The sequence below is a fragment of the Cololabis saira genome, chromosome 1 (genome assembly GCF_033807715.1).
Source record: "Cololabis saira isolate AMF1-May2022 chromosome 1, fColSai1.1, whole genome shotgun sequence".
Classification (NCBI taxonomy): domain Eukaryota; kingdom Metazoa; phylum Chordata; class Actinopteri; order Beloniformes; family Belonidae; genus Cololabis; species Cololabis saira.
Window position 1 is genome coordinate 49,439,151 of NC_084587.1, and position 14,606 is coordinate 49,453,756.

Sequence of the window (14,606 nt, forward strand, 5' to 3'; positions counted from 1 at the left end):
TCAAGGGGCTAACGATAATACGCAATCAGTGAATCAGCGAGAACATTAATAACGGTACGTCTATGTTGGTTTTTTTTCATAAAGACTAAATTTTTCTCTTTAGGTGTAGCTTTTGATGTGATGTGATTTAAAACTCTTAGATATGCTGCTGGCTATCAGAATCTTTCTCAGAGCGCCCAAAGAAAAAAAGAAAAAGACACATCAGCAAAGCTACAGAAGGAGAGAAAACGGTTGCTGTGGTGTTTGTGGTAACATAGCTCAGTGCTAGACAACAATGTTACATCTCATCTGATCTCATGATAAAGCTGTTATAAGAACAAGTCTATTTAGAAAGAACAAATTACTTAAATCTCTGCATTAGTGATATAAATGATATTTTAGTCTCTGTGGGTTATTTCTTTCATGTTTGAGGATGTTTCTGCTGCCAAGTTGTACCATGCAGAAGCAGACTGAAGCTAGTTAAACATAATAAAAGCTTAAAGACCGCAGGGAAAAATAAACACTAAGTTGATTCAGTCATCTGAATTCTGGCCGTTTCATATTTTACATTCAAGAGGACGTGTCAGGATTGGATATAAAAGGAGCGTTCACCAAAGACTTGACCTTTCAAGAGGTTAGAGCTCATTTACTTGTGCCAGACCTGCAGGATAATCATCAGTTGGTTAGAACAGTAAAATAAAAATACCTGTGTAAAAATAAAAATACCTAGTGTGTAACAACCAGGACTTGAAACAGGGGATGCATGTAATCTCTTATGTTTCAGCTTCTGGGAAATGCAGTTGCAGTGATGCTGAGATATTGGAATTTTGAGATATTTACTGCCATCAGTGCGCTGTGCTTTTGCATTTTCTTGGTAGCACTTGGCGATGAAGATCTGCCTGGCTAAAAACAGACTGAGTAAGGACTCTTAACACTGCAAAACGCTTCAGGGGCAGATGGATTTACCAGTTCCTTGTGTAAGATGAGAAATGTTAGGTGAGCATGCAAGCCCTTTTGTTGAGTGGTAAAGCTGATAAACAACCTGCATGAATTTGCAGAATGTAACAGAAAACCAGTCTGACAGCTGCTTCCTCGTCGGAGCGTCACTGATTACTGGAGTTCAGGGGAAAATCTGTTACCTTCCTTGAATCACTGCAGACATAAAGCACAGCTATGTCACAGTTTTGAGCTTCAGAATGATTACAAGTACATGTACAAACTATTGAGCTGTCAGAAACCTGCAGCCTTAATCTGAATGGCACGGGGGTAACATAGTTATATTTATATATTTTTTTCTTTTGGTATTTATACACAAGTATAAATACAAAGAGTGAAAAAAAATGCTAAAAACAAGAAAAGACAAGACAAAGAACCATAAAAACAACAAACTAGAAACCAGGAAAAGACACAATACAAAACATAATTGTATAATGCCAGTTTATAAAAGGTAAACTAAAGAAACAAACAGATCGAGTCTAATCCTGAACTGGATTCAGTTCTGAATCCTGAGCATGAATTGAATTGGATTCAGGCGTAACCCTGTCATGACAAGGACAGGATACAAACTAAAAGCAGGTTGAAAAAAGATAGGGAGAGTAAATGTAAGGTGGATTTACTGCAGCTATATTAGCGTAAGCAGTATGCAGCTTATAATATGTTCTCTAACATGAAGGATTACAAACACAAGCTCCAATGCCGGCAATTCAAGGCTACAGAGAAACTAGACAAATTCACCACAAGTTTGATATAATGCAGTTTCATTCAATCCAATAATAATGCTATTCATTTTCAGTAAAACCTCATTTATTTGTATATTTGTTTTCAAATTCACATATCACAAATGCATAAATGTCGTAAGAATTGAAGTTCTCATTTTCTGTCATTATTGTTTCTGTTGACTATCCGGGAATGATCCAACACAGTGATAAACATCAGTCTAAATCAGATAAACTGGTTGGATAGAGAGTTGATTGTTGTCAAATGACACACTTATTAGTCTTTTTTTTTATTATTTTGAACGGCTTCCCAGGGAACAATTATACATGTCCCTGCATAGTGAACCTTTATCATCTAAACAGGTATTTTTGGTATATGAGATCATTTTCATTGTGACCTTCTTCGTCCAAACTTCCTGGTCAATTTGGTTGTGTATGTGTTTTATTGTCACTGCAGGTAATTCAGTTGTGACACAGCAAAAATAATTCATTTAGCATTCATTTTTTAGCCTGCTACATTTTTCTGATTTGACAGGAGAGTTGTCCTCATCAGCTGGGGTTTTCATTTCAGAGCTAATGCTGAAAGATGCTGGTGTTTCTATTTGACTTTGTGCTTAAGGAACAAAAAAACAAAGCAAAATATGTGTGAAAAAAGCTTGTTGGTTTTTCTCCACAGTTGTCTGCACTTTTACTATAAAGGAAGACTTCCTTGTGATACTTAAACCCGCCCCCCCAAAGAGCACCTGCTGGATTTGCACCACTCTAGCCATACTTTACTTTTGTTTTTGTGTTTTTTGTCTTGTTGTTGGTAGTTGTGTGCACTGAGCAACAGTGAGCTGTATAAACCCCAATAATGAAATAAAGTGGTTTAAAAGCCTGTTTAGGACAGAAAATTCAGACCCAAGTGAACACATTTTTACATCAGACTGAATGTTTTACACATGTAGTAAATACAGAATCAGCATCACATTAGGTTGTGGTTGTGTTTTATTATTGCTGTCATTTGAATTAAAAGTAAAGCTCCTGATGTCGGAATGTGTGATCTTGTTGTAGTTTCTTTGAAAGGACTTCATGCATGTTTGAACAATGACACCGGTGATCTTCCTGCATTTTTTGTCCACTTTCTAAATGTCCTTCTTCCGTCAGGGAAACGATGCAGAGAAATATGACGGCAGTAAAACAGGTTGGTCCATTGATGAATGTCTGGATATAAAGCAGCGAACGTTCAGTCTTGTCTGCAGACGCAGAGAGCTGGATTCTCACCAGGTGATCAAGTCTATCCAGAGGTTGAACGTGGTATGTCTTCTCTTTATTATCGTTATGGCCGGCAAGAAGAAGTGAGAATAAAATGTCTGATGTGTCCTTTTGAAATAACAGCAAGTGTATTGAGGACATTTTATTCTCACTTCTTCTGTTAGTGTGTAGTGTGTTTAAATGATAATGCCTTGAAAAAAAAGTAAAGGGAGGGAAAATAAAAGATAAACATTTAACAACAATCTGTGACTATAGTCATGTTAATAAAACTACCATAACAAAACCAAAACTACTTAACTCATCTTTAGAAGTAACATATTTGAGTTTTAATCACCCTGACATAATTTGCACTTTGATTTATAAATGTATAAAGTCTGTATTCATATATTTCTGTACCAGCTTCAGTCCCAAGTTATGTACAACAAGATCAGAGAGCTTGTTTTACATATTTTGTAAAAGATATAGAAGAGAATAAACCATCCTTTCTTTCTTTCAGGTAAAAATCATGTCTAGATATAGATTTCTAATCAATATTTTGTCCTGTTAATGAATATATTTTCAGAAAAAGATGAGCGACTCAGTGATTACAATTATTTTTTGATAGCAGCACCAAGATGCAACATTCTTGAACATGACTGATAGTCTCCTACTGTGTAGGTTGTTTAAAACCATAGGACCCAAATATCAACAAACTACAGAACAAACAGCTGCTTGGATACATGTTCTTTTCCAGTACAAATCCGTTTTAACCCTTCTAACCCTCCAGGCCCAGATCTGGGGCTTTTGATCAGCACTTATCAATAGAGAGCAAATTAGGCTTCTAGTTCATTCATCTTGTCGTTTTGCATTTGTCCACAAAAGTGTCTTTCAGTCATGTTCCTTGGTTTATCTGCCATCATTCTCCTTGCAGACGGTGCTGACATGAAGCTGTGGCTGCTCCTGGTGCTGGCCGTGGTGGCCGGCCTCGCTGAGAGCAGGATTGTCTCCAAATGCGAGCTGAGAGAGAAACTGCAGCAGGCCATTCACCTCCCCAGAAGGCTTGACACATTCAAGGAGTCCATTTTGGCAATAAGTGAGGTTATTTGGTCAGATGTATAAAATGAATTAACTCATGCCTACTGAAGTCACTAGTATGTATTTCCAGCTGCTGGAATACAGTAGTCTGAACAGGAGCAAAAAGAATAATTGAAACAGGGTTTTCTCCATAGGCTTGAACAGTTTGTTTTCACATAATCGGAATAAACTACATCTTATGTGATTGATTATTGGAATATAGCTACACAGAAGCAATAGTACTTCTAGAAAAATGGAAAATGATAAAGCACATCAAATAATTTTGATGGGGTCCATTTTAATGTTGGCCCTGCACAAAACCTTCTTGTCATTATAATTCTGGATGATTCTGCTTCTGAGGCCCGACGTGTACACATGGTACCACATCCTCTTTTCAAAGCAAAGTTTTAGAAGGTGCAGGCATCTTAACCAGCATTCACGTCCATATCAGAGCCACCAACCAAGACCTGAATCTTTATTGACTGTGGCCACAATCTGTAAAACTCACAAGGGTTCAGGGCACCCATGTATCTGTTTGAGATTACTTTTATTATTTTTTTTTAACAAATTCTCTAGAGTCTAAAATCTCCTCTCCTCAGCTTGGTTTTGCCAGAAGTTTCTTCCTGTTAAAGTGGAGTTTTTCCTTACCTCAGCACCTTAGCTTGTGCTTGCTCAGGATGGGGATGTCTTGTATTAATTGGACTAATTTAGAATGAGTTGAATTGTACTTTTAAAGTGACTTGAGTTGGCATTCGTTGAAGAATTGAAATTTGTATTGAATTAAATGTAATCAAAAGAGTGCAGTGTTAGTTCTGCAAACTACAACAATAGAAGATGTTAAAGACAACTAGATTAGATTAGATTAGATTAGATTGACTGGAACGTCATCTTCTGATCTTCTTTTCTTGCCCTTTTTTTGTCTGTGTCCCTCTGCTTGCATAACTCGTTTGCTGCAGTTTCTTGTGAAATAGAAAGGCTATCCCATTTCAACTCCAGCATGGTCAAGATGTATGGCATACACATTCCTGCAGCCCAAGTCAAGCCAACAACTCTTGAAGGACCTGGAAGCATGGAAATAACCAACGATGCTGCCACCATGAAACCAGACACCACTGCAAAAACGACTACAACTAAAGCAACTACTACAACTAAAGCAACTACTACAACTAAAGCAACTACTACAACTACAGCAACTACGGCCGAACTGATGGAAACAACTTCAAGCTCGAACGGAACGACTGGCAGGAGCAGATCAAGGCGCAGGGCTCGTTCAGTCAGTGATGAGTACTCACAGATGAGCCTGCAGGAGATGCTGAACGAGGAAGAAAACAAGTTTGATGAGGAGGAGTTTCAGAATGATGATGAGAGACTGGAGGACGAAGAGGACGAAGACAGCACCAAGGATGAGATGATGAGACATAAGCGGTCGGCTCACTCGATGAACCTGGACTCCAGGGCCGAGCTTGCTTGGTCCCTCAGCCATTACGGGATCTTCCAGCTGACTGACAGCCACTTCTGTGATTCAGGTTTTCGCTGGTCCAGAAACACGTGCCACATGCCCTGCTCAGGTGAGTCCTAACAGAGATTCAAAGTTTATTTAGAATTTGAAAGCCATATTTCACACGTTGTTAATGATTCTGTCTCTCCTGAAGCTTTTGTTGATGACGACATCAGTGACGATGTTGCATGCCTGGAGAGCTCCGGTTACTGGAGGTAAGCCCCTCTACTGTAGGTGTGCATGTGTTGAAGGTTGAATTAAAATTTAATGATACTTTACTGGTTTTTCAATGGTTTAAGGGTGTGGAACTATAGCATATACTAGGACGACATATATAATTTACCACAGACACAAACATTAATGAAGATTTCACACTAGACACATGTATTGATTACTGCATACCACTAAGAAGAGTACAAGCAAACATACGTGGAACTTTCATTAATTTTACCTGCATAAAAGGTGGTATATAAATAAATAAAGTTTTAAGTTTAAGTTTAAATACCACAAGAATTCAAACAAAAAGCTGATAAAATGTTAAAATTGTTGGTCAGACACATGCAAGTACGAACTGCTATTTATTTACGGAAACAGAAAGAAAAAAAATGTACTTTTCATTTACCAGGTTAATCCTGAGGGACGCTGCCCGGGAATGTTATCACAACAGGAAGATCTACTTCAGTGAATGCATGTAAGCAGCTCTACGAATGCAATTTTTACCTGCAGGATACGTCATCAGCAAATCTGTCACCAAATTTACCTGCAGCCTGTGTTGTGATCTTTGACCTGCATGGGTTTTTTCTGAGCATTATGAATCACTGTTGTTTTTTCTTTTTCATTTTTTAAGAAGATTTAAGAAAATGATTTTATTTCAGATAATTTGTGAGTATATAGCTCGCCGCAAATCACCAGAATTTAGGATACTGACAACCTTTTTTGTCATTTGAGTATCTACGTTTTCACTGTTATTTTAAATTACAGGGATTATATTTATTATATTGACAAAATGCCACGTGATTTTATTTCCTGTTGCCAATTATCTCTCAATAAACATGTAATACTTTAGAGTGTGTGTTTGTGACTATCTCTTTTGTAACACTGAATTGTCAATGTGAAAATATCCAGAAAAAAGGCCAGGAAAAAAAAAAAAAAAAAAAATATATATATATATATATATATATATATATATAATATATCGCCCATGGATATGAATTAGTTTCCAGGATTGGTTTCCCTTTTCTTCTTCCGCTTCTGCTTATTATTAATTTTTTAGTCCGTTAATGCGAGCCAACATGAACCACTCATACAGAAACACCCTGAACACAACAAGAACCACCCGACCCGGAACCAGAACCACCCCACCTTGAACACAACCAAAATAAACTATACATGCTCAAATGCTTGGTTTATTTCTTTAGTATTATTTGTTGTGTATTTTACTAGTTTTTTCTCTTTTCCTCATTAGAGGTTCAAAGCGTTCAAGCAGCCAGATGTATCTGATTTCAGTCAGGTTGAAACCGTGGCTGGATTCTCTGTCTAGATGGTTCCAGGGTAAACATGTCTCTATTGTACTTTATACCTCCATCCTTGTTCTTTTTATATCATCACCAACATCTTGAAAAGATGGTAGGCTACAGGAGAATTTTCAAAACTTTATGCATAGAACAACAACTCAGTTGACAAGCTACTGCTCTCTGGAGGGTGTTTCAGGATAACTGGAACATGGACATGAATTGTTTTCACATCAGGGGCACGATTGTGCTTTGCATTAATACAGTATGAATAATACTATAATCATTCATGAGAAAATGCACAGCAAAATAAGTTTGTGTAATTCACTTTATGGTCTGGGAATAAACGTTGATGAGACCAGCTACACGCCTCGTCTGCTACATATATATTAAGACGGTCAACACACTATCTATCCATCCTTTTAATCTTTATTTGTTGCATTATCGTCCCTCAAAATGACTTTATCAGCAAACCTAGTGTCTCAACATTTCTCTGTACTGCATCATCAGGATGAAGCGGGTGTAGGAAATGGATGGATGGAACTGTGTCTTCACTGTGGAGTGAGTGACTGCCATCTCCTCTGGTATCTTACCTGACATACAACCCTCCGTCATACATGACTAAAGAGACGTGCTGGTTTTCTTCAGGGACTCTTCATATTCATTGGTTCTGCGCCAGACAAATGTTCTAGCATCTTCTCTTTGTATAATAAATTAATCAGTGAAAACTGGTTTCATCCAATTATCCACAACTACTGTTTTTCTTTTGCTTGCAGAAACCTTGTTTACCTTTGTTTTGTTATAATTTTGTTGTAATGACCTTCTATAAGCGTCCATACTGGTTCTACTGGACTTCAGTGCTGTTTTATGATACTGTAGATCAGCATTTTACTGCCCAGGTTATAGCATGTTGTTGGGATTAAAGAGACAGTGCTAGGCGGGTTTAAATATCTCTGTTGAGCTGCAGGCCGCGCCCCTCTCTGCCTGGTTCATCAGTTCTGGTGCAGCTCTCAGGAGGAAGCAGCTGACTGATTGCACCAGGTGGGAATGATCTGGTGATGAGTGGAGTTGGGGCAGTCATTCACAGGACAGTGAGAAGCAAACAGTGTCTGAAATGAATGGCTGAGACTGGATGTGGGGACTGCAGGATTAAAGTTTGTTTCAAATAAGGAAGAAGGAGCCGGTGAGCGTGCATTTGTGAAATCAAATTGAGGTTGAATTATGATTTATTAGAGAATCATGTGATTGAAGTGCAAGTTAAAATGTCATAGTTAAAAATGTGGGTCATTTTTTAAAAGAATGTCAAGTTAAAAGTAATAAGTAACAGACTCTCTGAAACTAACCTGGTCGGGACCAGGTTTATCTCAATGAACCTCGAGTTTCTCTGTGTCTCCGCCTCTTTCAGAGACACACGCACATTTGATTTCCTCATGCAGTCAGTCAGCAGGATAGTTTTGGCGAAGTCCCTGTCATTAAAAACATAGTCAGTAGCCTACATATTAGACCATTGTAACGAACATGGCATGTCCGTTTAACGTGACCCAATTGACCCAATTGATGAAGGTGCAGCATTAATGCGCAGAGAATTCAATATTCATCGGGAGATGGTTATCAGACCGCGTATTGATTTTATCTAATTTCCAGACAATTTTCTTTTTGAGCGGTACCGTTTCACATCACAGTCCATCATCTACATCCACAACCTGATCCGTCCTCACATTTCTAACACAACCAGTCGCAGTCATGCACTCACATCCCAGCAGACATTGTGTGTTGCGCTGCGTTTCTTCGCCAATGGAAGTTTCCTGTACAATGTCGGAGATGCAGAGCACCTGAGCAAGGCAACGGTATGCAGGGTGGTCAGAAAAGTGTGCCTCGCCCTGAAACGGCTTCTACCCATCTTTGTTGTCTTCCCTGGACATAAACCTGTCCAAGCCACCAAGGAGGAGTTCCACAGGATTGCAGGTGAATGAGGTAAAGATCTGTGAAATTCATTTTATATTATATTCTGTTAATGACATTGTGCTGCAACCTCAGACTGGAATTAGTCATTTTAATTTCTTTTAGGATTTCCCAGTGTGATTGGCTGCATAGATGGCACACACATCCCAATCACAGCTCCCTCACATGATCAAGCCGATTATGTGAATGGAAAGTCTATTCACAGCATAAATGTGCAGGTACATGTAGATTGACTACTGTTTCAAAATGTTAAGACTGCATCATAGTTCAACTAACACCTGTCACTCTCTGCACTGTCAAGATCATATATGATGCACAATACATCATATCCAATGTGGAGGCCAAGTGGCCTGGGTCTGTTCATGACTCACGGATATATCGTGAGTGTAACCTGAGCAACAGACTGCAGCGTGGTAAGCAGCCTAAAGATTTGCACAATATAAGTCACTTGTCTCCCTCCTTTTAATACGCTCTAATGTATCCACTTTAAATTACAGGAGAGTTTGATGGCTTTCTGCTGGGTGACAGGGGTTACCCATGCCAACCAGGCTGCTGACCCCTGACCCTGACCCTGAACCAGGACCCCAACAGAACTTCAACCGGGCTCACTGCAGGACGAGAGCCCGGGTGGAGTGTACCATAGGCCTGCTGAAAGCCCGTTTCCAGTGCCTGCGTCACCTCAGGGTGACCCCTGAGAGGGCCTGTGACATTATTGTGGCATGTGTTGTTCTTCATAATATTGCCACTATTAGAGGAGAACAACACCCTGCCCTACAAATTGAAGACCCTGATGATGACCCCATCCAAGCTGCCAGCTAGCCAGGAGGTCAGAGTAGTCAGAGACACCACATGCCAAAATAACTTCAGAGATTAATTCACCATCACCACCACAGCAGTCAAATAAAGACATAATGCACATTTCACTTCTTGGTCTTCTTTATTTCCTACAAATACAAAAGATAGTTTTTTTTTTTTTTATCTTTCCAATAGTTAACATTCCAACAGTTAACATAATTCACATGTGACCATGCACCCACCTCTAACTTGTGCTCCAGTATTTCAATTTCCAGATCTGCCTTCCTAATCTGGCGGTCCAAGTATATCATTTCTTTATCTGTTTTTTTTTTTTTAAATCAGGTGAATCTTGTAAACTTCTTTTACTGGTAACTGGGAATACATAAGGAGGACATTAAATTATACAGTAGCACATGAATTCCACAGAATGAACCTCTGGTGTTTATTGAACATCTATCTCACTGTCTCAATCTGTGCAGGGGAAGTTGAGGGACGCTCCTGCTGCTGCCCAGCCATGCTCTGTTAAAAAGGATGACAATGTGTTAATACTTCAGTGTAGACTAAATGTCGCACTCTATATTCCACCAGAATGTTAAGAAATGTGAATGGAAGAGAACTATCGGTAACATATCAAGATGTTACCTCTATAGGCCTTTCTGGATTCACCTCTGTAAAGACAGACATTGTTCCCTCATCCTCTTCATCCTAGATGAGTGATATGTTTCAGTATACTTTAAACTACCATTTGGCAAAATATTTGGAGTATTACCTACTTGCAGTTACAAGGTCTGTTGTGGCTTGAGGGGGGTCCACCAGGCAGATAGCACCATCAGAATCTGTTGGGACAAAAGAAGAAAAAAAAGACATGAAAGGGAAATACATATTTGTATGAATAGGCTCAAAATAAGATATATAGGCCTAGGCATATTACATTTTATGAAGGCACTTGTGTCTTGGGGGGTGGCCTCAGAGGACGAGCTCCCTCCAGGGATTCCCTCAGCCACTGGCCTTCCTGCATTCTGGCTTAGGGCCAGCTCCTCTGCCTCCGTTAGCGGTGGCGGTGCAGGGCCACCACCCGTTTTACGGGCCTCTGCCTTCTTTCTGTTGGCTGAGTAGAAGTCTGTTAGTTTAAATAGGCTTAATTATTTAACAGAACATGATATAGATAAGACATTTGTGTGTGAAAACAGCATTATGTTGGGGATAAAACAACTGCACAGTCAAACAGCCACTTAATATTTACTTAACAATGTAAAACATGATCAACATGAGGTACCCCTATGAGATTATGTCGAAGTCTTACCTGTTTGAACAATGTTTTTATACTTCATCCTAAACTGCTGCCACGTGCGCTTCTCCCCCGCAGGATTGCACCTAAATGAAATAAATTAATAGGCTACAATTCAAGCAGTTTTCCCCTGTAATATTGTGATTGCAAAGGACTACATTTAAACTAACGCATTGACCCGAGCAGCAATATTCTCCCATGCTGCCTCTCTCTCCTTTGCAGCGGCTGCGGTGTTACTCTTTTTTTCGAAAAACATGTTCAAATTCTCCGTATGCGCGCATTAAAATCTCTAATTCCATTCGGGTGAAAAAAGCAGACCTCCTCTTTCCTCGGGGCTCCATTGATGCTGGCTTTTTATAGTTGTGGTGCACGTGCTTAACTCCAGGTCAAACTACTTAGAGTTGAGTAAATTAACTCAAATCAGCTGTCCTGGAACCGAAAACTCAGAGTTTCCGATCTCAGAGTAGATCAACTAAGAGTTCAGGATTAGACTCAGAGTTTGTTGAACCTGCTTTAGGAAACGGACCCCTGACCTTCAGGTATGTCTCCAGGACATTAAAACTTAGATGTCTATGCTTTATGCGTTTAAACTCCAATAAAACATTGGTTATTATTTTTGAGAATTGATAAGTTGATTTTACAATGGCCACCAGTACAACTTTATGAAACCTTGGAGATATTTTCAATCAAGATTTGTTGTTTAAACAGCATATTATTCAGGTGTGTTTTCTAGTCTCCAAGGGGTTCCAGGTGGAAGTAAGGAGTGTTGAGTTAATGGAGACAGCTGAAACCTGAACTCAAGATGACTTGGAGTGCTGACAGGATATGTTGTAGCTGGGGGGAGGAAGGAAGAGGAGCCTTGTGAAGCCAGCCGCGGGTGAGGAAGTCCAGAATCTTCATGGAGGGCTTGCAGTTGGTCAAACAGAACCTAGGACGGTGCAAAGATTAGGTCCAGAATGCAGGTGGAGGTAACCTTTGGGAAACACGAGATGGTTAAGTTGAAGAACAGGTATATAAGTGCCACTCAGAGGCAGCCACAGCGGGTTTGGGGGTTACCACAATATGATAACACTCTGACACCAAAGTGCTGGTAACAGACTTCTCTTATCATCAGTCTGATGAGGATTGATGATCAGCAATGCACGCCTGCTAGAGTCCACCCCGCTGTAGAGCTGCTGCTCCAGGAGGCCCTCTGGTGGAGGACTGAGAGGACTGAGAGGTAAAGAAACTGCACAAACTCCTCCCCAGATCTAGACAGTCTCATTCTCCTTTTCTGATCTCCCCTTTCCTGCTCTACCTGGCTGTCCATCAGCACAAGGACCCCCCCCCCTTATGAGCCAGGTCCATCTTAAAAGGGATTTTTTTTCTTTTTCTTGCCATAGTTTTAGTTTTTGGCAAGTTTTTATCCTGCTCTGGGAGTTTTTACCTACCATTGATTATATTATAATTGTATTAATAGATGCTATATAAATAAACCTCAGGGCCGCAGAGACTGTTGATGTTTTTAAAAAGAGGCTCAAGACCCATCTCTTTAATCAGGCTTTTAACTGACTCATTTAACTCTTTTAAATTTTTAAAGTTTATCCTTTTTTTTTTTTATCATTTATTTTCATTGTTTTATCTTAATGTTTTATATAAATATTTTAGTCATTATTTATGGTCTATTTTTATACATTTTAATGTCTTATTCCTTTAGTTTTTAATGTCTTGCTTTTTAGACATACTTTTAGGATTTTATGTTATGTTATACTTTTTAAACTCCTTTAGTGTATTTTATCCTCCTTTCTTGCAGCTTTTATCTCCAGTGTTTCCTCATGGGGAGCCTCCATGCTGGGAGTGACTCTGGCCTGCAGGGGGTGGTTCTGGGGGTGGTTCTGGCCTGGATGGTTGTGGAGCTCTGCACCACGGCTTCACCGCTGTGGTGTGGACTCCTCTATCCGTCCGGGCCGGGATGGTCTCTGTGGGCCCCCCCCCCCTTGTAGCTGCGGGCTATGAGACCTCCTGACGTGGACGGCTCCCTATTACCGTTTCCTCACCTGGATCCTCTGTGCTCAGCCATGTCTGCACCGTGTGTCTGCTTGTGTCTGTCTGTGTGTGTGCGGGGAGGGGGGAGGGAGGGGGGGCATTAATACATTTTATGTTTATGTTTTATGGAAAGCACTTTGTGTTACATTTTTTGTATGAAAGGTGCTTTACAAATAAAGTTTGATTTGATTTAAAATTGAACTGAATTGTTTCAATTGCTGACTGGAAAAAAACAGCATGTTTTTGCCACATTTTGCATTTAATTACCTTCCTAAAGGAGTTTAATTATCCTTCAGTTTATTTTAACTGACAGCAATCTTGATGGTGCTATACTTCCTGTCAATTACATTGGTGCAAATTCAAATGTAATGTTGATTCCCTGTAGTATCTGTGATTTTTTTTTTCCTTTCTCCTTCCTTTTATGACTCTCTGTGTCAAAAAGCATCCACTGCAATCTCAATGCCATGTCAGTGCCAGACCCCCACACTCCCCTCGACTGCACTCTTACTTGACGGAGATCTCGCTTTAGCTTCAATCATACCATTAATACTTTGCAATAAGAAGGTTCTTTACAGTTGATGTCCATTAATGTTTGTGTGATGAAGTCTATTTGAGTTCAAATGATATATTTTAAGCATGTTGCTTCAAAATGTTCCCAATATGGTGATCCTGCCAAGATTGAACAAAAACAATGAAAAATGACCTGAGATGAAAACACTGGGAAAACACTAAAACTAGTACTATATACTATTGCTACTACTACTAATGATAATAACAATAGAAGTAAGTAATAGAGAGGCATTCGCCTGAAAACCTTTGTGTTTAAAGTACGTAAAGAGGATTCATTGAAGAATTACAAATGAAAGTATTTTCAATGTTGGTGCTGACGTCAACCAAATAAAAACATTTTTCAAAGTAGTTTACTAACCTTTTTTTTGTTAACGTACCGGTATTTTATAACTTGCAATTACATAAAACCTTTGCCCCCCCCCTCTGACCGTCACATTCTCTGAAGTAACGACTTTGCTTTTCTTCCTTTTTCCTTCTTTTTTGGAGTTTTAGAAACTTTTTTAATCAGATCCTGGGCAGAAAAACTGTATCGCCGAAACTGAAATGAATGCTTTCCTTCTCATCTTGCTCTTTTTATCGTTTTTGTTTTTTTTGTATGGTTTACATGATAGCTGTTCTCAGGAAACGGGATGTCCTTACATTTAGTGCCCTCACTGTCTGCGCTGACATCTGATCTTCCCGATTTGAAATAACAAATGTTTTATGATGACGTGGGAAGATAAACTGTTCCACCTTACGTGATTTTCAGTCTCTTTTCAACAGGATCAGGTGTGGCCTATGAATGAGAAGAGATGCTTTTAGGTACGTAGACCATATCATTTTCCCTCCACTGACCTTTTTACAGCTCAGTAACGTAAAACCAAGGGGACACTTTTGAATCAACATTCACTTCTTAGGGAGGGGCTCTTATCCAGGGAGAACAAAAAGTGTAAGCAATCCTGATTCATTATAGGAGG

The 14,606-nt window shown here is 39.4% G+C and overlaps 1 protein-coding gene across 1 annotated transcript; it reads left to right on the forward strand.

The window, feature by feature from the left end:
• The first annotated feature begins 2,840 nt into the window (after nt 1-2,840).
• On the forward strand, nt 2,841-6,564 carry LOC133446993 (uncharacterized). The gene is made up of 5 exons (XM_061725280.1): nt 2,841-2,990; nt 3,859-4,020; nt 4,958-5,569; nt 5,654-5,714; nt 6,125-6,564. The coding sequence occupies exons 1-5, from the start codon at nt 2,894-2,896 to the stop codon at nt 6,192-6,194; spliced, it is 1,002 nt and encodes a 333-aa protein (XP_061581264.1). The 5' UTR covers nt 2,841-2,893; the 3' UTR covers nt 6,195-6,564.
• The last annotated feature ends 8,042 nt before the right edge of the window (nt 6,565-14,606 follow it).